The 26,433-nt window shown below is 42.5% G+C and overlaps 1 protein-coding gene across 1 annotated transcript in view; it reads right to left on the bottom strand.

Annotated features, from left to right (window-relative positions):
• WDR43 (WD repeat domain 43) overlaps positions 1 to 12,754 on the bottom strand; it is a 59,840-nt gene extending 47,086 nt beyond the window's left edge. Inside the window, exons 1-3 of the mRNA XM_032239185.1 lie at positions 12,480 to 12,754; positions 6,410 to 6,547; positions 1,866 to 1,987 (exon numbers count right to left, since the gene is read on the bottom strand). Of these exons, the coding sequence (XP_032095076.1) occupies positions 1,866 to 1,987; positions 6,410 to 6,547; positions 12,480 to 12,704 (485 nt within the window). The 5' untranslated portion in view covers positions 12,705 to 12,754. The remainder of the gene's footprint in view (positions 1 to 1,865; positions 1,988 to 6,409; positions 6,548 to 12,479) is intronic.
• Between the last annotated feature and the right edge of the window lie 13,679 nt (positions 12,755 to 26,433).

The raw sequence follows: 26,433 nt of genomic DNA, 5'->3' as shown, positions 1-26,433 counted from the left end.
TGATTAAATATATTAAGACGTACAATGTGTTGAACGGCTCCTTGAACATTACTAGTCCCTATGTGAAGGACTTATCTTTGTAACCTCTCATCCAGAAATGATAACGAAGGCCCCACCCCAAACTCACGGTTTCAAAATCTCTGCAGGCATTTCTGACAGGTAACTAGCATACAAACTGCTGTGCCTGCTACAAGTAAATGGAGCACAAATACTCACTGAGCCATCACGGAGATGATTTACTCACCTGCACCTCCAACCCCAAACCCCACTTTAAACTCTAAGTCTCTATCACCACCATGTCTGCTGGAACTTATCTTTCACATACCATTATTTCAAAGTCAACTTGTCAACGCAAAATGAAAAAAAAAAAAAAAAAGTCACCTTGTCTAAAAACCCCCAAACCATTTCTCTCTTTTGACCATAATTTCTATCCTCTACCATGCATTATCCCCCTAGTATGTCCTCCCTCTAAATTGGTTACTTGCTTAGTTAGCAAAGCTGAAAACAGTAAACTCAATATCGCTCCTCTACTGCAATCGAGTGGTTTCGATCATTCCCATTTTCACTTCCCACACTTATCCTACAACCAGATTACAGTAACAATCTATCTGCCTTCTCTGCCTCTGAACTAGCTCCTTTCCCTAAATTCTACACATTGCTGACAGATAACTTTTTCCTAAAGCATTACTCTGAATAGTCTATCCTAGAGACACTGGCCTGCAGTGGCCTTTTTTTTTTTTTTTTTTTTTTTTAAAGACAGGGTCTTGCTCTGTCACCCAGGCTAGAGTATAGTGGCACAATCACGGCTCACTGCAGCCTCAACCTCCTAGGCTCAAGCAATCCTCCCACCTCAGACTCCATCATATCTGGGGCCATAGGCCATGCATGCCACCACACCCAACAAGTAATTCTCTCTCTCTCTCTCTCTCTTTTTTTTTTTTTTTTTTTGGTAGAGAGTGGGTTCTCTCAAGATGAAATTAGGTGGAAAATAAGGAAAAGAAAAAAAAAACACAAAGAGAAGGGGTTCTCACTATGTTGTCCAGGCTGGTCTCAAGTAATCCTCCCACCCTGGCCTCCCAAAGTGTTGGGATTACAGGCATGAACCACTACACTTGGTCAGTGGCTCTCTCCTGCATACCAGACAGAATCTAAAACCCCAACAAAGAAGCGTAATAGGAAAACACTGTACCAGAACTCAAAATAGCAGGATTAGAATCACTTCTCTGGCAGCTGCAGGACCGCGGGCATCATTATCCTCATGACGGTCCTCAACTAGACAGTAGGTGGAACTATATTCAACAGCACATTTACTAAGCATCTCCTACGCGGCCAATCCCAGGATCAGGTGGTTGAACTACAATCAATTGTCTATGATCTTTATCTACAACACAAGGCCAGGCTCTTAGGATACTTTGACCCACATCATCTATCATCCATTATCCCCTAGTATGCCCCTCCTCTGAATTAGTTTACTCAGTGCCATGTAAATCTTTTACACTCCTGTCTCCCAGCATTTGCTCTTGCCATCTCCCCAACTTCCTCTCTCCACCCTGGATTCTCCTACCCTCCTCTATCCAAATCTTACTTATCTCAGAAGGTCCGGCTGAAATCCCTTCTCCAACTCCAGGCCGTCCTTACTGTACTCATCTGACAAATACTCACATGCTACCTCGTGACCTCTCATACAGTTGCTTTACTTTTGTACCATTTTTAGCTTTTATGTATTTTATGTATTAAAATCTTGCATGCCAATTTGATTAAAAGTTCTTTGAAAAGGGAACCTCTGCATTCCCCGCAAGTCCAGCATTTGTCCGCGTCTACTGCATTTCCAAGCTGAGTCACCCGATACCACGAATGTTACTCACCACTTTACTTTGCACGTCTGTACGTTCCATTCCACAATATGTTTATCATCTGAACAACTATATAAACAGCCACTGTCTTGATGCCACTGTATGCAGTTGACTCTGTTGTCATGTCCACCACTCTGTAGATTTAAAAAAAAAATTTAAAGAAGAAAATAAAACTTGCCTTATACATTATGATAATAAGAACCCTAGAGTAATCACCAAATAATTAATTAAAATGTTAGGCCTTAACTAAAAGCTTTAACCTATATCTATCCATTTTCGTTTTCCAACATCAAAAATGAGATTAACAGCCGGGCGCAGTGGCTCATGCTTGTAATCCCAGACTTTGGGAGGCCAAGGTGGGTGAATCACGAGGTCAGGAGTTCAAGAGTAGCCTGACCAACAAGGTGATATAACGTCTCTACTAAAAATATAAAAATTAGCTGGGCATGGTGGTGCACACCTATAATCCCAGCTACTCAGAAAGCTGAAGCAGGAGAATCGCTTGAACCCAGGAGGTGGAGGTCACAGTAAACCAACATCACACCACTGCACTCCAGCCTGGGTGACAGAGCAAGACTTCATCTAACAAAAAAAAAAAAAAAAGAAAAAGAAATAAAAATATATAAAATTAGCTGGGCACGGTGGTACATGCCTATAATTCCAGCTACTTGAGAGGCTGAGGCAGGAGAATCACTTGAATCTGGGAGGCAGAGGTTGCAGTGAGCCGAGATGGCGTTACTGCGCTCCAGCATGGGCAACAAGAACGAAATTCCGTCTTAAAAAAAAAAAAAGGAGATAAACAGCTAGAACTTCAAAATGTTAGCTTTCCCTTCTCTGTTTAAAAATAATTAAACAAACAAACAAACAACTTCCACACCCCAAGTCAAAATTTAAGGTAAAAATCAAGTGTGGTCAAAAATATCCTTGAAAAATCTCTTGTAAAAAAGACTGCCAAAGCTATGTCTCAAAAAAAGAAATCACTGTTAATTCAGGTAAACACTAAATGCTTCCCTGTACTATGGGGCCACAGCATATAAACAATACTTATCCATTTACAGCATAGCAAGATGTCCACTCACTAAGAGGCACATAGGAATAGAAACTGAGAAGAGCTCATTCATGTTTCCCATCTCACAAACATTCCAGGACTAACTTACTTAGCAGAATGAGGTGCTAAATCACCCACACTGCAAGCATTTCCTTCTTTCTACCTGAAGTCACATTTATCCATTATCCATTATCTATTATCCCCTAGTATGTCCCTCCTCTAAATTAACTCACTCGGTGCCACGTAAATCTTCTACATTCCGGTCTCCCAGCATTTGCTCTTGACATCTCCCCAACTTCCTCTCTCCACCCTTGAAAGGATTCTCCCACCCTCCTCTATCAGAATCTTACCTATTCTAGAAGGTCCAACCAGTCCCTTCTCCTCCTCCAGGCCTTCCAAACACTACTGTACTCATCTGACAAATAGCCACATGCTACCTCGTGAAATCGCTCCTACAGTTACTTTACTTTTGTACCATTTATAGCTTTACGTATTAAAATTTTGCAGGAATAAATAAATATACAATGAAACACCACTATGTACATATCTAAGCTAAGAATAAACATGATTACTCAAAATTACTAAAGCTACTTCCAAATAGCATTGTTTCCACTTCAAAAGAAAAATTTTTAAATGTTAAGTTAGTTCAGTTACTTTCCTTCCTATCAGCTGTCTACTCAAAGTACTAAGTCTTATATCATACACATGCAAATAAGTAAAGGATACGAACAGATACATCCCATAGAAAGAATTCAGTTAGAAAATATACCAAAATATTCAACCTTGTTAGTTATCAAAGAAATACAAATCAAAACAAAGCGGCATTTTTAGTCTGGTCCTGTAGCAATTTGTTTAGCCTTAGGATGCCCATGCTGGTGAGATTACATAATACTATTGCTAGCAGCAGTGAAAACCGGCACACCTTTTTGGAAAGCATTTAGCAATGTGTTCACTCACTTGTTCACTTACCCACTCAACAAATATTTACTAAATACCACTTACAAGCCAAGCACTTTCAATATATTATTACATCTAAGTCTTAATAAAATCAAGCAAGGTAGGTCGTTAATACCCATTTAAGGAGTGAGAAGTTATATTATTCACACATTATCACACAACTAGTAGGACAGACTAGCTCCAAACCCCTTCTACTTCAGCATACCCATCCTAACACCCCTCACCCCTGACCCTCTTGACTCCTTTTTGATAAATTCATCCCTGTTGAAGATGCATTTACAATCTCTTATAAGGTACTGAAATGATTTAAAAAGGTGTTCCAGGCTGAGCACGGTGGCTCATGCCGGTAACCCCAGGACTTTGGGAAGCCGAGGCAGGCAGATTACATGAGGCCAAGAGTTCGGGACCAGTGTGGCCAACATGACAAAACCCCAACTCTACTAAAAATACAAAAATTAGCTGGCTATGGTGGCGCATGTCTGTTAACCCCAGCTAATCAGGAGGCTGAGGCACGAAAATCGCTTGAACCCAGGAGGCAGAGATCGCACCACTGCACTCTAGGCTGGGTGACAGAAGGAGACTCTGTCTCAAAAAAAAACAAAACTTCTAGGCTCCAGCAGCCACAGCAGCTGAGCAGCAATCACACTGCACAAGATGCAAGGTACCTGCTGACCACAAAAAAAAACTATCAAATTAAAGGATAGGCTCCTACCTACAGCAGGTAGGAGCTCACCTGAAGACTACACTGAACTTGGAGGAGGGAGAAGAATACTTTCTTGTGATATGGATCACAAAATGCTTTAAAATTCATTTATAGCTGAATATTATTTTTGTAATCTTTAATATAAAAACAAGTAATACATTCACAAATGCAAACTTAAAATCAGATTAAAATGTTCTCTAACAAATGATCTGTTTCTTTGTTGTTGTTGCTGTTGTTTTAACGTGCTATTCAGCAGTGGTAATGACACTGCTGAGATAAAGTACTTACCTCCTACCACTGTTATTAAGTATAAATTAGTAAAAATTATCCCAGAAAGTATTTTCATACTACACATATAGTAACCCTGTGGCTCACTAATTATAGGTTAGTAATCTGTGAATCCATGTAAGAAAAAAGAAATTCATTGTTTTACAACAATTTAAAAATTTGGAAACCCCTAAATGGTCAGCAAGTAATGCAATGGACTATTCCACTTATTGGGATTTCAGGCAGTCATTAAAAATGTCAATAACTAGTTATTGACAAATATAAAAGATGGTTATGCTGTAATCTAACGAAAAAAATCAGGATACAAACTAGATGGACAGAAGGCCAACTATGTTTTATTAATATATGTGTAAAGCAAAGAAATATACTAATTGTTAAAAAAATCTCTTGGTGACAGACAGGTATAAATTATTTTTCCTTTTCAACTTTATGTAGTTCCAAATTTTCCATAGGTGTTACTTAAAAAAAATTTACAACACTCCTATATACAGGATTCCAGTGAACAAAAACACACTGCAACAGATGTCGTCTGAACCAACTAAACCAGTTCAATTACTGTCTTCCAAAGCCAAACCCACCCTTTATATTCTGCTGTGATGTTGGGACCCAGCAAACCTGATTTCTGATTTCCTAGCTGGATCTATAGGCTCTGCCAATAGGATGGAGAGAGAGGGGACTTGTTCCTTTCTGTCTCTTTATTTGCATCACCCCAACAGTGGTAATTCCCCATAGCAGCAGCTGAACACAATATGCCATTTTTCCAACCCTAGGAGAACCAGTCTCATCACGTCTGTCAGAGACACTAGCACCAGGCAGCTGAAGCCTCCTTCTCAGTTTGGGGTCTGGATCCCAACCCATGGGGCCACTCATCAAGAGACAACTGCAGCAGCACAACACCTGCTCCTAAAAGATCTGTGTCAGCAATAACTCCAACTGCCTCCTTTATTCCCCTAGGTCAAGAGGTGGTGAGCTGCTTCCTTCAGTTGCTATCTATGATTCCTTAGAGCTCCTGTAACCCTTCCTTATTTTAAACCTAGTCAATAAGTTTTCGCCGGGGGCGGTGGCTCACGCCTGTAATCCCAGCACTTTGGGAGGCCGAGGCGGGTGGATCACGAGGTGAAGAGATCGAGACCATCCTGGTCAACATGGTGAAACCCCATCTCTACTAAAAATACAAAAAATTAGCTGGGCATGGTGGTGCGTGCCTGTAATCCCAGCTACTCAGGAGGTTGAGGCAGGAGAATTGCCTGAACCCAGGAGGCGGAGGTTGCGGTGAGCCGAGATCGCGCCATTGCACTCCAGCCTGGGTAACAAGAGTGAAACTCTGTCTCAAAAAAATAAATAAATAAATAAGTTTTCATACTCTGACCCATACTAAGGACTGCTGTTAACTATTACAGCTTTTCTCAAATATTACTACTCAGTTATTTAAACGTAGATGAGACAGAAAACTGTCCCTATAACACAGATCCCATCACATACCTTGGAGTGTTTTTGTTTTCAATCATCTCTAATAATCAGCTTCCCTGTCACTTTTAAATAAAATATATACACACTTACTATTAATTTACTGTGTAATTCTCCTTTTACTGTGCTGTACAATAAAATGCTACCAATTGCTGTGCCAAGAGCCAGTAAGTCAGTCTGGTTACTCGTTCCTACAGCTTCTGACTTCCTTTTTTTCCTCTGGGGACTTTCCTGGAAAAAGAAAAAAACAATGTTTTTATTTAGTATTTCAAACACTAAAACATCATTAATGAACAAATACAAATGCCTACCAGCCCACAAAAGACATTTTAAAAGGGAGGAAGAGAGAAGCTATTGGGTAATTTATTTCTCACTATTTTAAAAAGAAATCCCTCCAATGGGAAGAGAAACTCATCATTCTCTGTCGCATCTCCTACCCCTACAAAAAAAAAAAAAAAAAAAAGGCAGCAAATAGGAAAACCTGGTATATTCTTGGTACTCTCCTAACAGGTCCAAGAAGCCTCAATGCTGCTTCCACTTCTCAGAAATGGACCATCCCTCCTGACAGGTCCAACCTAAGCAAAGCCAAAGAGATTCATACCCAAGAATCTATCAATCCTAAGCAGCCAATCCTTTTCTTTTCCCCTTCTAATTTACCCACAAATTCTAGCTTCGTTGTCAAGAAAAGGGACTCAAAATTACCCAGGCATGATGGCGGGTGCCTGTAATCCCAGTTACTCAGGAGAGTGAAACAGAGAACTGCTTGAACCCAGGAGGCAGAGGTTGCAGTGAGCCGAGATCATACCACTGCACTCCAGCCTGGAAGACAGAGTGAGACTCCATCTCAAAAAAAAAAAAAAAAAAATTCCAGGAAGTCTTTCTTCTACTCTTGGTTTTGCCAAATCAAAACTATCTACATGGAAGTTTATTGATATGTGAAACAAAGACAGGTCCAAATAAATTTACATAGCCTATATCAAACATAACATAGTCAAAGCCTTAATTTCTGCAACTGCAAATCTGTATTTTTTGGTAGAAGCAAGCAGGGTCAGGTGGAAGGAATATCTACAGGATTTATGACCAACTTTGAGGATCACTGGTCTAAACGTAAATAATACTCCAATTTATTAATCTCAAAGAACTCATGACTCATTTATTTCTCAGGTTGGATGGTCTTTATTCACCAGGATAAGAACATCTAAAAAGGTAACAACACATCAATCAAATCAGAAGTTTATATAACCAATGCACATTTTAATGAAAACTAATATTCCAAGTATTACCCATACTAAATATTTCTGAAACCAAGAGTTTATTTTTGAAACCAAGAGTTTACTGATTATAGATGACACACCTTTGTTGGCATTTACTATCTAAACATGTTATTCCTGTGATCAAAAAACTTCAATGACTTTCCAGAGAATAAATCAATATAAACAGTTCTGTGGCATTCAAAAGCATCCACAATTTGCCTTCAACCTACCTTCTCCAGTCTTATTTCCAAGTCCACCCTTATTTTAACACTCTTATGTATACACATTTCCCATTTTGCTTTTGCTTTTCCCTTCGCTTGGGAGGGGACCTTTCAATTTTCATTGGTTAAAAATCCTATCCATGCTTTAAGGCCCACCTCAAATACCATCTCCTCCACGGAAACTTCTTTCCCTTAAGACACAGGTCATACCCTGCATTACAGACACTGCAAATATGAAATGTATTTCTTCTTTTACACCTTAGTCACAGTCAGTTATGTTTCTTCCTAAGTGTCCAGCACAGATTATATGGGTAAATACATAAAGTAATAAAAAAAAGGTAGGCTAATAAATTTAGTTCATATATTTGTAAATGGAAAATCTCAATTCCTGAAGGCAGCAGGAGTGAATACCCTAAGGAGGTGATTTCTCGGACTATGGAGTCTTTTCCACCACAAACGGCAGACTGAGTTAAATAATGGATACCGAAACCTGTCTTATGAGAAAAGCTAATCAGCATTTGATCCATTATCAGCATTTGTTCCTGAAACAATGGGAAGGCTGAGGGAGAATCTGAATGGCACACATGCATGATTTATAAAAGCAAGGAGTTGTACAGATGGGATGAAGACAGAAAAAAAACACATTCAGGTGATGAGACGTCTGAATTTGTATAGTAATTAAAGCAATGACTTTTAGGCTGAGATCCCAGAGAAAGAAGTTTTACATGCAGAGCCACTACACTCTCATAAAAACACACATATAGATAACTGAAACAAGCTTCACAGAGAAACTTACGCAGGTACTAGCACTCTGATACTTTCCATTCTATTTTGTTTTTAATGTCACAACCTACTAACCTATTACGCAATCCACTAATGGATCAAAATCTGTTCTGAAAAATGCTTAACTCTAGACACCAAAAAGTATGCCAAGTTTCCAGTGTCATTCTGCAACTGACCTCCTATTTCATTTCTTGGTGTATCTCACTGCCACTGCATATGTTTAAGTTTCACAAATAACAGTGAATAAAACATGTACATATTACATAAAATCACACACAGTATTTATAACAAATCACTTAAGTCCTAATACACAGAAACTTCTATTTCTGCCAGTCAGATCTAATCTGCAACCTTTACTTCTTAGGAAGTTTAAATATTAGTGAGACCTCAAGACAGAGCACTGCACATAGCACATGTAAGGTGCCCTGCATCTCTAAGGGATGGCAACACAGACACCAGCTCAGATGCCCTGTCCAATGTCTGAAATGCCATGTGCTTCATTCAACAACTACTAAGCTGTATTGGGTCATCTTAATTGCAGCGACAGCAAAACAGTATAAACACATTTACTGTGACAGCCAATAGTCAACAAGGTCTGTTTCTCCAAGGCTCAAAAGCAGTTAGAGAATGAAAAGTAGAAAAGTTGGAAGACTTTCAAAAGTTGTAAGACAATCAAACAGCAGCATCAGTTCCTGGATGGCTCAGCGACTTTACTGTGTGGCTTTGGTAGAGAATATAATTAAAAAACAATTTACCCTAAAGCTTAGTGTTTAAAAAAGAAGAAGAGAGCATATAATTAACATTTCTGCCTCAGTTTACATAAACTTGAGTAACTCTAAAAATAGCACCATCTAGATAGAGTCCAGCCATTTGTATTTTTGCACTTTCCTAGAATATCTTCTTGTCCTCATTAAAGGTCCTCTTCCCCCAGGCTCCGAAGACTGAATGGAACGCTCAGCTACATATCATATACAAACGCTCTAGAAACTATTTCAGCATGACTGCAAAGTATTGTAATCATTATGTGACCAAAAACAAGAGGTGACAATCTGATTTTTCTAAATACTTGTGAACCACAAACTTAACCCCTGTCACCCAAGACACCCAGCACTAACTAATCTTTCTCCATTGGTTAAGTTATCATCACCACACTTTGTCCTTGGGTAGCAAACTGCTAATTACTAAACCAAGGGTAGAATACTTTTCTTACAAACTGATTTACAACGGGGAATGCCATATTAAATGATAAATTGAGTCTAGACTCATTCAATAATAACACTTATTAAGCACTTATTGTATGCTAGGCCATGCTACACCAGTCACATACATTGCCTAATTTGATCCTGAGGATCCTAAAAGGTGGGTGCTGTTACTTCTATTTCAAGTTTAAGAGTACTATATGTCATCATATGCCAGGACCTTAATAAAAAACTGGAAAGTGGGTAACATCCTTTTCACGCCTCCATACACTAAGGCTCAAAGACGTAAAATAAAAGGAAGAGTTTAATAAGATGAGAGCACCTTAACATATATCTTTTTTTCCCAAGACATCTTGCTGCAGCATATGTGACTTAATTTTATACCATAATATATGTGCAAGTTTGTTTAAATATAAGAAAGCTGCCTCTCCTTAGTTTTTAAGTCAAACTAATGCTCCAGGAGGACACATCCTCAAAGTGGGGATTCTCTACATTCCTTCCAGCTCTCTCAGCTCTGTGACTCAAGACTGAAATCAACAAAATCGGGACACTGGACCAGGAGTTCAGGGCACCTTGACTCTAGAGGCCACACTCCTTTACTGGATATTAAGGCTTTGGTGAAGTCATTTACGTTTCTTAGCTCTGATTTTCAATCATTTTTTTAAAATTCAGTAGTTTCAGGGCATTCCATAGTCATGTGGTTAAAAGGAGAGAGTGAAGGTAAAACGATGCTGAAACCTAGAAAAAAAGTTTTTTTAATGTAGCTCAACCCTCATTTTTCAATGAGGTTCTCAAAATTAAAGGAACTTGCTCAATATGGCAAAGCAAGTTTTGAGTCTTAGTTACGAAAACAAATCCAGTTATTTTTTCTAATTTACCATAGTGTACATAATCCAAAAATATGACTTTTAATATGAGATTAGGAAGTTTCTCTTGAGCATACAATGCAATTGAAAGTCAAGAGAAAAGCAAAGTGGGTGACTTTTTTCCAACCTAATATTAACTATTTGTTGCAGATAACCAAGAACTGAGCTCTTAAGAACCTGAGTTCTAATCCTGGTTCCATTGTTTATTCAAGTTGCTAAGTTTCCCAGAGTTTGTTTCTTCCCTCCAAATGAGGCAGAAAGTTCCTTACCAACGTTGCAGGGCTAACCATACAAATATCAGACATTAAGGATACTTAAAGCACTTACTGTCAAGAACTATTCTAACTGTTCTCTGCATTATTAAATATATTAATTTTCACAACCGCTCTATGAAGTAGGTATTATTATCCTCATTTTATAAATGAGGAACCAGAGGCCCAATTACCACTATGAAGCAGAGGCTGGACTCGAATGTAGACAGTATAGCTAGCTTGGGTCCATGCACCTAGCTAACCACTGCTCCGTGTTTCTCTCAGCATTACTACTATTACCACTTTACAGGACTGTTAAAATACAAATATAAAAAACAACTTTGAAAATAAAAGATAAGCAGAGCGCTGTAAAAACTCTGATTTGTTTTTTAAGTTGTGTGTTTGACTTATGAGCCCTGATAGGTTTCTTTTATAAATCAACAGGTTAAACTATGAGAACGTAGCTTAAAATTTGAAAAATATCTAAACATACCCAAAGTATGGCAACTTAGATATAACCCTTCTCCCAACCCAAAAATTTAGCAAAAGTTCCCCAGGTCGTAAGAGAGTCGTCAGAGAGACGTCAGAGAGAGTAAGATCTATCCTAAATACGAGTTTACAGTCCTGCATACTTACAGCTCACACCACACACCTCAGGATACCTGATGCTTCCAAATCACTTTGCAGTGATTCGGTTTGGCTACTCTATAAATGCAATAACCACGTGCGTGCTGAGTTAGAGAGATGCAGCGGAGTGACTCAACAGTGAATGGCATTTATCTGACACAGGTCCCTAACAGGGAAATGCTTTGCCTAACTCGGCAGCTTTCCATCAAAGAGTAACTTCACCTGGACTCATAAAACATTCACTAAATCAAGCTACTACTTCACTTTACCTCCACATCCTAACACAGACTTCAGATTGGGGTAGAGGGGTGGTGGTGACGGGCTTTCAGCGGGGCGGGAGGGGCGAGCAGATGATAAAAAAAAAGCAGTAAGTACAAAAGGCTGAGAATGCAGAGGTGCCTGGAAAAGGCAAAAGTTATTGAGATTCCCACGACCTGGATGTGGACGAGAACACGTGGTGAGCCGGCACCCAAAGTGTTGGGGGGGGGGTAGGAGGAGTGAGGTCCGGAAACAAGTACAGACTAGTCCACACCAAAGGCCCACGGCAAAACCGATGAGCTGGATCAGAGACAGAAGAAAGTTAGATGGTCCCAAAAGGCGGCTCTGTCAAAAATCAGGACTCTGATGAGCAAGGCCCCGCAGAGGGAAGCCGCCCCTGGAGGGCCGGGGGCCTAGGCGAACATGGCGGCCCGTCAAGAGTGGGGCGCAGGCCGCATGGGGCCAGCCGACAGCGCCTGGGTGCGCGGCCGGCCGGGTCGAGCTGCGCCCTCCCTCACTGCCCTCCCGGCAGGCCGCACGCAGGGCTGGCGGCTTGGGCCCAGTGCGCGCCGACGCCGCGCTCCGTACCTTCTCGCCCCCGGCAGCCGACAGCCACGCGCGATGCCGGGCCACGCGCCACCCTGTCCCAAGGCCCGAAGCCGAGCCCGGGAAGGCGCCCGCTCCGCGCCATCCCGCTCGCTTTACCTTGGCCTGCAACCGCGCTGGCGCCCAGGCCAGACAGGTGCAGGTACCGCTGAGGTGCGCGGAAGGCACGTACTCCTGATGCAGCCGGTTGCTGGCCGTCTCCCATACTCGTAGATGACCGTCGGTAGACGCCAAAGCGAAGTAGGCCTGGCTGTGCGGGGAGAAGGCGCAAGGTACCCCAGCTGGGGCCAGGGGGTCGCCGCTACCGCCGCCGCCCGCCGCCATTGCTGCTCTAGCCCCGCTGCAGCCACGTGTTCGTCCGTGCGCAGGCGCACCGACGCGGGGCGGAGCCTGGAGGAGGAAGTAAGGCGAGGGAGCACCGAGAGCTGAGGTAAGTGGCTCTAAGCGTCGTAAGCGAGCATGGGGGGACCCACCCTCTGGACGGTGGCCCTCTAGGGCCTGCCACTAACTTGTTCTTGGGCGGGAGTGGGCATATCGGAGCGTAACTGTACAATCAAGATCAAGCCCCGCTCCTTTAAAAAAAAAAAAAAAAAAAATGAGCCGGACGCCGTGACTCACGCCGGTAATCCCAGCACTTTGGGAGGCCGAGGCGGGTGGATCAGAGTTCAGCAGTTCGAGACCAGCCTGGCCAGGATGGTGAAATCCCGCCTCTACCGAAAATACAAAAAAAATTAGCCGGGCGTGGTGGCTGGCGCCTGTAGTCCAGCTACTCAGGAGTCTCAGGCATAGAATTGCTTGAACCAAGGAGGCGGAGGTTGCAGTCAGCCGAGAGAGCAAGACTCCATCTTAAAAAAAAAAAAAAAAGATGAGTTAGAACGAAAGGGTTAAAGGAAAGCTTCAGCCGAGCGCGGTGGCTCACGCCTGTAATTACAGCACTTTTGGAGGCCAAGGCGGGCAGATAGCCTGAGGTCAGAGTTCGAGACCAGCCTAGCCAACATGGCGAAACCCGTCTCTACTAAAAATACAAAAATTAGCCTGGCGTGGTGGCGCGCGCCTGTAATCCCAACCACACGGGAGGCTGAGGCAGGAGAATTGAACCTGGGACGCGGGAGGTTGCAGTGAGCTGAGATCAGGCCACTGCACTCCAGCCTGGGCGACAGAGAGAAGGGAAGGAGAGGAAGGAAGGATAAAGGGAGGAAGGGAAATCTTCACTTTCAACTTCATGATTGTAACAATTGTTTCATTTTTCCCCTATTCACTTCCAGGCTGTAATCGTTTACAACATAACAATTTATTCAATTATAATAATGTAAAAGTGGCCGGGCGCGGTGACTCACGCCTGTAATCCTAGCACTTTGGGAGACCGAGGTTTGCGGATCACAAGGTCAGGAGTTCGAGAGCGGCCTGGCAAACCTAATGAACCCCCCATCGCTGCTAAAAATACAAAAAGTTAGCCAGGCATGGTGGTGGGCGCCTGTAATCCCCTCTACTCGGGAGGCTGAGGCAGGAGAGTTGCTTAAACCCGGGAGGCCGAGGTTGCAGTGAGCCAAGATCACACCATTGCATTCCAGCCCAGGCTACAGTGTAAGACTCCAACTCAAAATAATAATAATAATAATAATAATAATGTAAAAGTAATGATCAGAGGGGCTATTCCCTCCTGTTTCTCCAGATTTATCTTGTGTTGCTACATCAAATAGACATTTTTAGGCTGATGCCCAGAGTCCATCCACTCTGGAGGCAGAGCGAGGAGAATGGTTTGAGCCCACGAGGTCGAGATTACGGTGAGCTATGACTGCTCCACTGTACTGGGAGGCATAGTGAGATCCCATATCCAAAAAAAAGGGGGCAGATTTTTGTATTTCTCCTAAATATTTCGCCAAATCAATGCATTCTAATTCAAGGAATGCCAGGTACTGTTCAGCCCACACAGAGCTTATTGCCTGCCAGGAAAGATAAAAACCACTTTCAGGGCCATGGGAAGGCTCAAGCTTTTGCAGCTAGAGAATGACGTGATAAGATTTGCATTGTATTGTATTGTTTTGTTTTCTTGTTTTTGTTTTTGTTTTTTGGGATGGAGTCTTGCTCTGTTGCCCAGGCTGGAGTATAGTGGCACCATCTCAGCTCAGTGAAACCTCTACCTTCTGGTTCAAGCGATTCTCCTGCCTCAGCCTCCCAAGCAGCTGGGATTACAGGCATTCACCACCACACTCCGCTGATTTTTGTATTTTTATAGAGACAGGGTTTCACTGTGTTGGGCAGGCTGGTCCCAAACTCCTGACCTCAAATAATCCACCCGCCTCAGCCTCCCAAAGTGCAGGAATTACAGGCATGAACCATCATGCTGGCCAAGATTTGCATTTTAGAAAGATTACATGGAGACAGTGTAATGAATGTGTTAGAAGGAAGTTAGGTTGGGGCTTGAAAACCCAGGTGGAGTTGATGGTGAGTGACTTGGAGAAATGGTGATGCAAGGAAGTTTCAAGAGATGTGTATTATGTACAATGAACCAGATTTCAAGTGGCCAAGATAGAGAAAGAGAAAGGGCCGAGGATTACTCACTGAGCTTTTACACGGAGGGACTGGTTGGTGACCTAATTCATTTAGGATAGTGAATCCTGGAAGATTTTTGTGGAAGAAGGTGATAGTGTCTTTAGTCTGGGAATGCTAAATTTGAGACATCTAATTTGGCACTTGGATTCATTCAGTCACTCAAACAAACTGAATGCCAGCTATGTGCCAGGCACTGTTCTAGGGTACCAGGAATCCACTAGTGATCATGAGAGACAAGATCCTGCTTTCATGAAGCTTACATTCTAGTCAGGGAAGCACATGATAAACAAATAAAACTCTATTTCAGCTAGTGCAAGCTGCTATAAAGAGAAATAAATCTGGAGGAGAGAAAATACAGTTTAAATATTGGAAGGAATTAGAGACAGCCTCACTCAGACCATGCAACATCAGAAATGTGCAGAGAACAGCAAGGGCAAAGCCTGAGGCAACAAAGACCTTGACTAATGGAAAGAAAAAGCTTTGGAGAAACTTAAGGTAGTGACAACTAGAAAAATCAAAGGTAGTAGCTGAGTTCAGAGGGAGCCAGATTGTTTAGTACCTCGTAAACCAGAATAAAGTATTTGGAAAAATAAAAATAAATAAACTATTTGGATTTTATTCTAAGTATGATAGAAATAAGTCATTGGAGAGTTTTCTCTTTTTAAGATGGGGTCTTTCTGTGTTGCCCAGGCTGGTCTCAAACTCTTGCGCTCAAGGGATCCTCCTGCCTTGGCCTCCCAAAGTGCTGGGATTACAGCTGTGAGCCACTGCATCCAGCCCCACTGCAGAGTTTTGAGCAATGAAATAACATGATCTGATTTATATTGCTGAAAGACCTCCTGGCTGCTAGATGAAGTCTGTAGGCAAGAATGAAAGCAGAAAGACAAGGTAGAAGGCAGTGGAGTCGTATTTGGGACAAGGACAATGATGGGTAGGACTCTGATGAAAGCAATGAAGGTAGTGAAAAATGATCAGATTCCAGATAAAATCTGAAGTTAGAGCCAACAGGAATTGCTAAATGAATTGACTGTGAAGGGTGAGGAAAACAGATGAGCGAAGAGTGACTCTGCCGCCTGAGCATGTAAGTGAATGGTGATACCATTCGCTAAATTGGGAAAAGAGTTTTGGGTGAACGAAAATCAGTCTTTGCACATGCTGTTCTCTGCACATTGACTGCTCTTCCTTCTGATCTCGCAGGGCCTGAGAGGCTTTGCCTAATTCCTTTGAATACTTAAGCTCTCGTTTCCCTTTTCTGGCTTTATTTCTCCTTACGGCAGTTTGCACTATTGCACTAGCTGAATTGGAGATTCTTTTTTTGAGATGGAGTCTGGCTGAGCCACCCAGGTTGGCGTGCAATGGCACAATCTTTGCTCATTGCAACCACTGTCTCCTGGGTTCAAGTGATTCTCCAGCCTCAGCTTCCCGAGTAGCTGAGATTACAGACACCTGCCATCACACCTGGCTAATTTTTGTATTTTAGTAGAGATGGGGTTTCACCATGTTAGCCAGGCTGGTCTTGAACTCCTGACCTCAGGTGATCTGCCTGCCTTGGCCTCCCTAAGTGCTAGAATTACAGGTGTGAGCCACCGCACCCGGCCTAGATTCATTTTTAAATATGTTTATGATCTACTACCCTGACTAGAATGTAATCAGTTTTGGACAGTTAAGTTTGAGATACCTACCATACATTCAAGTAGGCTTGTTCAGTAAGAAGTTAGATATATGAATTGGGACTTGGAGAAAACATCACAGTTAGAGATACGAATTTGGGATGTATTAGCATACAGATGCTATTTGAAACCATGGGACTGGAAAGATGATATTGAGTGTGAGAATAGATAGAAAAGAATTTAGCCCCAAACTGTGCCAATCTTTAGAGGTCAGGGAGAGGATGAGGATCCTGCAGAGGCAATTGAGAAGAGATAACAGCAAAGCAGGATGAAAACCCAGGAGAAGGAGGTGACCCAGAAACCAAATTTTTGTAAGAATTTCAGAAGCTTACTTGGAATACTTTCAAAAGTTTTTGAAAAAAAAAAAAATAAGAAAAAAAATTTCAGAAGCAAGACATGATAAAGCCATGTCAAATGCAGCATGACGAAAACTAAGAACTAACTGGTAGACTTGTTAAGATCAGAGTCGTTGGTGCCTTCAAAAGCATTTTTAGACCAGGCACAGCAGCTCACTCCCGTAATCCTAGCACTCTGGGAGGCCAAGGCAAGAGGATCGCTTAAGCCCGGGTGTTCGAGACTAGCCCAGGCAACATGGCAAAATCCCATCTCTACAAAAAATTTAAAATTAGCCGGGTGTGGTGGAATGTGCCTGTGGTCCCAGCTATTTGGGAGGCCAAGGTGAGAGGATCACCTGAGCTGGGGAGGTAAAGGCTGCAGTGAGCGGTGATCTTGCTACTGCACTCCAGCCTGGGCTACTGAATGAGGCCATGTCTCAAAACAACAACAAAATACTCTTCGTAGAAAGGTGGGAGAAATTTTTATTGTGAAGGGTGGAGGAGAAAAAGGGAGGTGGAAAAGTGAAGACAAGTATAGACAACTTTCAAGGATTTTGGTTATAAAAGAGCAGATATGAGTTTGCATGAAGAAAGTTCTGAACTAAAATTGTAAGATTTGTTAATCATAAATATGTAAATAAAAGTAAAAGCTTATTGTGTACTTATTATATGTCACTCTCTGTTCTAAGTGTTTTATGTGTATTAATTCGTTTAGTCCTCACAATAGCCCTGCAATGTAGAAACTGTTAATACCTTCATGTTTCACATAAGAAAACTAAGGTGTAGAGCTAGGAAGTAGGAGAGGAGCTAGATTTCTAACCCAAGTCATCTTTGGGTTCTGATAACTTTACCCAATCAGTACATGTAGGGTTCACCTATATGACCCTCCTATACCCATGCATAGCAATTCCTTGACTTGCTCCTCTTCAACAATCTCAGCCTCTACCCTACATCAGCCACTCACTCCCATGGTCATGTCCCATATCTTGTCATTATAATAACGGCATCACCTCCATAATCTCAATTTCCACACCCCCCCTTACCACCAATTCCTGTCTTTCCAGCTAGCTCCCTCTAGTTCTCAGGCTCCAGCCCATCTTTCTACCATTGATCCCACAATCTTTTCACCATCTTTCATTTCTTCTCCCTCTATGTAACTTAAATCATATAATTATAACCCTCAATTCCCCTGCCTCTTTCTCTTACCATGTTCCTTCATAGGTAAAGTGACAAGCCTGGGAAAGTCAACTTTCCAACTGCAAACACCTGAAGGTTAGTAAAGAGAAGACACAGCTACTCTGTTATGACTCTTGGTTTTCTTTTGTTTCTGTTTTGATACAAGGTCTTGCTCTGTCACCCACATTGGAGTGCAAATGGTGTGATCTTGGCTCACTGCAACCTCCACCTCCCAGGCTCAAGCTATTCTCCTGCCTTGGCCTCCCAAGTAGCTGGGACTACAGGCATGCACCATCACACCTGGCTAGATTTTTTTGCATTTTTTTTTTAGAGACAGGGTTTTGCCACATTGCCTGAGATGGTCTTGAACTCCTGAGCTCAAGCAATCCACCCGTCTCGGCCTCCCAAAGTGCTGGGATTCTGACTCTTATCCACTTGAAATTCACATGGAAGTCAATACTGCGAAGTTATCAAACAACTGTTAGCTGCAGTTCATTCATTTCCATTAATTCATATTATGTGTCACCTCAAACCTACTCCTCCATCCTCACTCCTAGCAAATGACTTTGCTAATTTCCTGAGAAAATAGAGGCAATCACAAGAACTTCCACGAGCTCCTAGTCCCACAGGCTCCACCCACCTGTGCCCCATCTCTCCTGCTGCTCTGGGCGAACAGTCTGTGCTCCTGGTAAAGGCTGCCCCCCACTTCAGTTCTAGGTCCCATCCCCTCTCACCTAGTCAAAAATGTGACCCAAAAAGCCTTCCCTCTCTGCAAACATCAGTTTTTACGTCTCAACTTCATGCTTCTGATCAAGATATCAACATGCTATTATTTATCCTTTCTTAAAAAAAAAAAAATTCCTTTAACTCCACTTCCCCCTCCAGTTACTGTCCCAATGTTTCCATTAAAATGAAACTCAGGCTAGGCATGGTGGCTTAAGCCTGTAATCCCAGCACTTTGAGAGGCCAAGACGGGAAGATCACCTGAGGTCATGAGTTCAAGACCAGCTTGGCCAACATGGTGAAACCCGTGTATCTACTAAAAATACAAACATTAGCTGGGTGTGTTGGCAGACACCTGCAGTCTCAGCTGCTTGGGAAGCTGAGGCAGGAGAATTGCTTCAACCCGGGAGGCGCAGGTTGCAGTGAGCCAAGATGGCGCCACTGCACTCCAGCCTGGGCAACAGAGCAAGATTCCATCTCAAAAATAAAAAAAGAGTAATTGTGGTAAATACTAACAAAGGAAAGTACAGGGTATAAGAGAAAGTAGGCTGGCATGGAGGGATGGGGTCAGGGAAGCACTCTCTAAGGAAACACATCAAAGACATTTAGAAAGGGAGTATTTCACCCTTGTGCAAAGTACATTGTTTTCTCACATAGAAAATCTTATATAGATCTTTCAGCCACTTTGAGGGACAAATTACAAAGCCAAAGGCAATGCAATTCACCAATGTTTATTGAGTTTTTTTTTTTTTTTTGACACAGAGTCTCACTGGATCACCCAGACTGGAGTGCAGTGGCGCGATCTCAGCTCACTGTAACCTCTGCCTCCTGGGCTCAAGCAGTTCTCCTGCCTCAGCCTCCCGAGTAACTGGGACTACAGATGTGCAACACCACGCACGGTTAATTTTTGTAGTATAGAAAGGGTTTCACCATCTTGCCCATGCTGGTCTTGAATTCCTGACTTCAGGTGATCCACCTGCCTTGGCCTCCCAAAATGCTGGGATTACAGGCATGAGCCACTACACTGGGCCCTTGTTGAGTGCTTTTTATGTACAAAGGTGATGTTAAGCACAGCAGTGTACGCAAATTGTTAGAGGAATTTAGAAGATGGTAGCATCTGATTCAGTTTTGTTTTTGTTTTCATTTTGTTTGTTTGTTTTTGAGACTGAGTCTTGCTCTGTTGCCCAGGCTGGAGTGCAGTGGCTCCATCTCGGCTCACTACAACCTCCACCTCTCAGGCTCAATCAATTCTCCTGGGACTACAGGTGCATGCCACCATGTCCAGCTAATTTTTGTATTTTTTTTTTCTTTTTTGAGATGGAGTCTCACTCTTTCACCCAGGCTGGAGTGCAAGGACACCATCTCTGCTCACTGGAACCTCTGCCTCTGGGTTCAAGTGATTCTCTTGCCTCAGCCTCCCGAGTAGCTGGGATTACAGGTGTGCACCACCACCCCCAGCTAATTTTCATTTTTTTAGTAGAGACAGTGTTTCACCATATTGGCCAGGTTGGTCTCAAACTTCTGACCTCCTGATCCACCCGCCTTGACCTCCCAAAGTGCTGGAATTACAGGTGTGACCCACTGCACCTGGCCTAATTCAGTTTTTGAGGATTCGATGAGGTAGATTTATAAGGTATGAATAAGAGTTCTCGAAAGGGCATTTCAGGCAGAGGGAACTAGAAGAGCAAAAGCACACAAGCAGAAAAGTAGGAGCACATTCAAAGAATAGGGGGTGGTTCTGTCAGCTAATACCTTCAAAGGAAGTGTAGCCTGGTGCTCAACACCAGTGAAAAGTCATTGAAAGTTTGGCGCAGACAAGCGAATTTATGAGAATTGCACTTTAGAAAAAGGAGCCACATATCCAACTGTCTGCAAGGCATTTACACAGGAACAATTTACCGCAAGCAGCTCAACAAGTCCTAGCAGAAGTCCCCGTAATTCCCTCTAAAACATCTTGCTGCAGGGGCTACTAATTGTACCCTAAATTCCATATTTTTCTAAATTTTTCTACTATATTAAGAAATCTTCCACTGTTACTTGGGCATAAAGCTTTCCATAACAAAGACTACATTTTTTTTTAGGCAGAGTTTTGCTCCTGTCACCCAGGCTATAGTGCAGTGGTGCAGTCTCAGCTCACTGCAACCTCCTCCTCCCTGGTTCAAGCAATTTTCCTGCCTCAGCCTTCCAAGTAGCTAGAATTACAGGTGCCCGCCATCACACTCAGTTCACATTTCTATTTTTTGTAGAGATGGGGGTTCCACCGTGTTGGCCAAGCTGGTCTCGAACTCCTGCCCTCAAGTCATCCACCCTCCTCAGCCTCCCAATGTGCTAGGATTACAGGTGTGAGCCACCACGCCCACCCTGTCCAAACTTTTTTGAGATAAGGTGAGCTTATGTGAGATGGGCCTATAGAATAATATTCCTAAAATGAAACTGTATGTTTTTCTTCACTGCTTTTTCATTTTTAAGCAGTGGAACTCAAATGTGATAGCCAGAACTGGAACATTCATATTGGGCTTTGAGGAGAAAATAACGCGCTGAGAATGGCGGAGCTGTAAGACTGAAGGTCCTAGAAACCCAGAAGCATTACATGTGCCCTGGACCAATTCCTTCGGACTTTTTTGTTTTTTGTTTTTGAGATCGGGTCTCACTGTGCTTCCCAGGTCGTAGTGTAGTGGTGTGTTTGTGGCTCTCTGCACTCTCAACCTCATGGACTCAAGCAATCCACCCACCTCAGCCTCCTGAGTAGCTGGAACTACAGGTGTGCACCACCACTCCTGGCTAATTTTTTATTTTTTGTAGGAATGTTGTGGGGGTAGGGGAGAGTCTTACTATTGTGCCTAGGCTGGTCTCGAACTCCTGGGCTCAAGCAATCCTCTGCTTCAGCCTCCCAAAATGCTAGAATTACAGGTGTGAGTCACCATGCCTGCACTTCTTTTAGATAAGAGAAAATGAACTTCCTTCTCCAAGTACTATATATTAGGTTGTGCAGCTGAACCTAATTCTGCTCATTCTTTTGTGTTCTTAGAGCCAGTCAGTGCTACCACCAGATGTCCAGTTAGCACTGCAAAAGGCCAGGAGTCAGTCCTGTCTATTCCTCAGCCCCACATCTCACACCTACCCAAACACATACACACATTGGATAAACCATCAGTTCTATTTTATCTTTTAAATAATTCCCGGCCAGGCACAGTGGCTCATGCCTGTAATCCCCGCACTTGAGAGGCTGAGGCGGTTGGATCACAAGGTCAAGAGATGGAGACCATCCTGGCCAACATGGTGAAATCCCGTCTCTACTAAAAATACAAAAAATTAGCTGGGTGTGGTGGTGTGTGCCTGTAGTCCCAGCTACTCGGGAGGCTGAGGCAGGAGAATCGCCTAAACCCGGAGGCAGAGGTTGCAGTGAGCTGAGATCGCACACCACTGCACTCCAGCCTGGGCGACAAGAGCAAAACTCTTGTCTCAAAAATAAATAAATAAATAAATAAATAAAATAATTCCCCATTCAAGGTGGAGGTTGTAGTGAGCTGAGATCCTGCCATTGCCCTCCAGCCTAGGCAATAAGAGTGAAACTCCTGTTCAAAAAAATAAATAAAGTAATTCCCCATTTCATTTCCTTACGTCCATCCAATTCTATCACCTCTGTTCTTATTTCAGCCTTTACATCTCTTACCTAAGCTGCCACTACTGCTTTTAATTAGGTATGGTCTTCGCAAATTCTGAATGTAACCATGTCATCTCTCTCTAATTTAGGCACTTCCTTCCCAACCTTGCTGGCATGTACAGGAAAAATCTACACCACTTAGTACACGTGGATTATAAAACTATCTGTAATCTGGTCCCTGCCAACCTTCCCAGCATCACTCACTGTGGATTACCTCAAGCATCACATATCACATTCTAGACCCTGACCTGACTTGCTGCTGCTTTTTTTTTTTTTTTTTTTTTTTTTTTTTTTTTTTTTTGAGATGGAGTCTTGCTCTGTTGCTCAGGCTGGAGGGCAGTGGCACAATCTCAGCTCTCTGCAACCTCTACCTCCCGAGTTTAAGTGATTCTCCTGCCACAACCTCCTGAGTAGCTGGGACTACAGGCCCCCACCACCACGCCCAGCTAATTTTTGTGTTTTCAGTAGAGATGGGGGTTTCACCATGTTGGCGAGGCTGGTCTCGATCTCCTGACCTCGTGATCTGCCCACCTTTTTTTTTTTTTTTAAACAGACTCTCACTCTGTCGCTCAGGCTGGAGTGCAATGGTGTAATGTCAGCTCACTGCAACCTCTGCCTCCTGGGTTCAAGCGATTCTCCTGCCTCAGCAGCTGGGATTACAGGAGTGCACCACCATACCCAGCTAATTTTTGTATTTTTAGTAGAGATGGGGTTTCGCCATGTTGGCCAGGCTGGTCTCAAACTCTTGACTTCAAGTGACCTGCCCTCCTCAGCTTCCCAAAGGGCTGGGATTACAAGCACGAGCCACTGTGCCCGGCCAAGAATAGTCTTTTTGATAAATGGCACTGGGCCAGTTGATAACCACATGCAAAGAATATATAAATAAATAAGAAAGTCAACAGTCAGTTTAAAAATCAGCAAAAGACTTGAATAGACATTTCACCAAACATATATGAATAGTTAGTAAGCACATGAAAAAATGCTCAACATAATTAGCCATTGAGCAAATGCAAATAAAAACATTAATGAGATATAATTTCATGCCCACTAATATGGCTATAATAAAAGACGGACAATAACAAGTGTTGGTGAGGATGTGAAGAAACTGGAACCCTTAGCCATTGCTTAGGGAAACGTGAAAAGGTAGAGCCTCTTTGGAGAATACTTTGGTAGTTTCTTTTTAAAAATTAAACATAAACTTCCCATGCAACCCAGCAATTCTGCTTCTAAGTATCTACCCAAGAGAAATGAAAACATATGTTCACACAAAAACCTATACATGAATCCCTACAGGAATATTATTTCTATAGCAAAAAAACGGTCAACAATCCATACGTCTATCAACTAGTGAATGGATAAACAAAATATGATATATCCAAACAATAAAATATTATTCAGCAAGAAGCTGGGCAAGGCGGCTCACGCCTATAACCCCAGCCCTTTGGGAGGCCCAGGCGGGCGGGTCACCTGAGATCAGGAGATCGAGACCACCCTGGCCAACATGGTGAAAACCGTTTCTACTAAAAATACAAAACTTAGCTGAGTGTGGTGGTGCACGCCTGTAATCCCAGCTGCTGGGGAGGCTGAGGCATGAGAACAGCTTCAACCCAGGAGGTGGAGGATGCAGTGAGCTGAGATGGTGCCACTGCACTCCAGCCTGGGCAACAGAGCAAGACTCTGTCTCAAAAATATAATTATTCAGCAGTAAAAATGAATGAAATATCGATATATGCTACAACATGGATGTAGCTCAAGAATCTTATGCTAAGTAAAAGAAATTAGATGCAAAACAACTACATATCGTACAATTCTATTTATATGAAATGTTCAGAAAGGGCACATTTCTAGAGGTAGAAAACAGGTGACTAATTGCCTGGGGCTGGGTGGGAATGAAGATAAAGTGCAAACAGGCATGAGAAAGCTTTTTAGGATGATAGAAATGTTCAAAAACTGGACTGTGGCCAGCTGGGGTGGCTCAGACCTGTAATTCCAATAGTTTAAGAGGCCAAGGCAGGAGGATCACTTGAGGCCAGGAGTTTGAGACCAGCCTGGGCAATGTAGTGAGACTCTATTTCTATCAAAAATAAAAAATTATCCATGTGTGGTGGCACACTCCTGTAGTCCGAGCTGCTCAAGAGGCTGAGACAGAAGGATCCCTTGAGCCCAGGAGTTCAAGGCTGCAGTGAGTTATGATCATGCCATGCACTGTAGCCTGAGGGACAGAGGGAGACTTTGTCTCAAAAAAAATTAAAAATAATAAAATAAAATTGGTTTGTGGTAATGATTGCACAATTTTATTAAATTGCTAAAAATCACTGGATTTTTCACTTGCTAAAAGTCTAAATTTTATTAAAATTTTACAATTGTTAATTTTTATTGTATATAAATTAACCTCAATGAAGCTTAAGAAAAAAAGGAAAATCTTTCCTAAGATCATTTTTTATAGTAGAGTGCTAATTATACAGAATCATCAGTGAGTGTAAAACTAGTCTCAATGTATCTTCCCATAAATAACTTATTAATTTACAAAGTTAAAATAGTAAGTTTACAGTGCAGATACTAGAATTAGTCTGACTTAACTAAGCAATGAAAGTTAACATCACCAATATAGGTACAAACTGGTAACATGACTCCTGATATGACGTCTTAGAAAGAAAAACTTCAGTAGTCAGTCTTTCTCCTTCCTTCCCTCCTTCCTTCCCATCCTTCCTTCCTCCCCTCCCTCCCCTCCCCTCCCCCCCCCTCCCCTCTCTTCTCTTCCCTTCTTTTCTTTCTTTCACAGTTTCCCTCTTGTTGTCCACGCTGGAGTGCAGTGGCACGATCTCAGCTCACTGCAACCTCCACCTCCCGGTTTCAAGCGATTCTTCTGCCTCAGCCTCCCAAGTAGCTGGGATCACAGGCATGCGCCGCCACCCCTAACTAATTTTGTACTTTTAGTAGAGACTGGTTTTCTCCATGTTAGTCAGGATGGTCTCAAACTCCCCACCTCAGGTGATCTGCCCACCTCAGCTTCCCGAAGTGCTGGAATTACAGGCATGAGCCACTGCACCCAGCCTATTATTATTATTTTAAGACAGAGTCTCACTCTGTCACCCAGGCTGGAGTGCAGCCTCAACCTCTTGGGCTCCAGTGATCCTCCCACCTCAGCTTCCCAAGTGGCTGGAACTACAGGCATGTGCCACCAAAACTGGCTAATTTTTGTATTTCTAGTAGAGACAGGGTTTCACCATGTTGCTCAGGCTGATCTCAAAGTCCTGAGCTCAAGTGATCCACCCACCTTAGCCTCCCAAAGTGCTGGGATTGCAGGCGTGTGCCACTGTGCCCAGGCTTCGGTGATATTTCTACCAAAAATGTATAATCCAAATCTAATCAGGAAGAAACATCAGACAACCCAAAGCGAGGAGAATTCTATGGAATAACTGATGTGTACTTTTCAAAACTGTCAAGGTGAAGAAAATAAAGCAAGGCTGAGGAGCTGTTTTTTCCGGGTTAAAGAAGGCTAAAGAGGCATGACAACTAAATGAAATGTGTCAACCTGGATTGGATCCTAGGCTGGAAAAAACTGTGGAAGATATTATTAGGCAAAATGACAAAATTTGAATGTGGCCTGTAGATTAAATAATAGCATGATAACAATGTTAAATATCCTTAATGCATTGATCTGTACTGTGTTAGGTGGGAACATGTTCTTGTTCTTAGGATATACTCACTGAAGTATTTAGGGGTAAAGGGATGCCATATCTCTAATCTACTTTCAAATGGTTCAGAAAAAATGTTCATGTGTGTGTTGTGTGCATAGAGAAAGACGGAGTGGGAGAGGGAGAAGGAGAAGGAAAGCAAGAGAGAAAGAATGAAAAAGCAAAGGGATGAAAATGTAAACAGATGGTGAATGTGGAAAGCAGGTATGGGAGGCCTTTATGCAGCTTTTGAGA

Source organism: Sapajus apella, unplaced genomic scaffold, assembly GCF_009761245.1.
Source record: "Sapajus apella isolate SASKATOON/1434 unplaced genomic scaffold, GSC_monkey_1.0 scaffold44, whole genome shotgun sequence".
Lineage (NCBI taxonomy): Eukaryota > Metazoa > Chordata > Mammalia > Primates > Cebidae > Sapajus > Sapajus apella.
The sequence above is the reverse complement of the archived record's forward strand: the minus strand, read 5'-3'. Positions and strand labels throughout refer to the sequence as shown.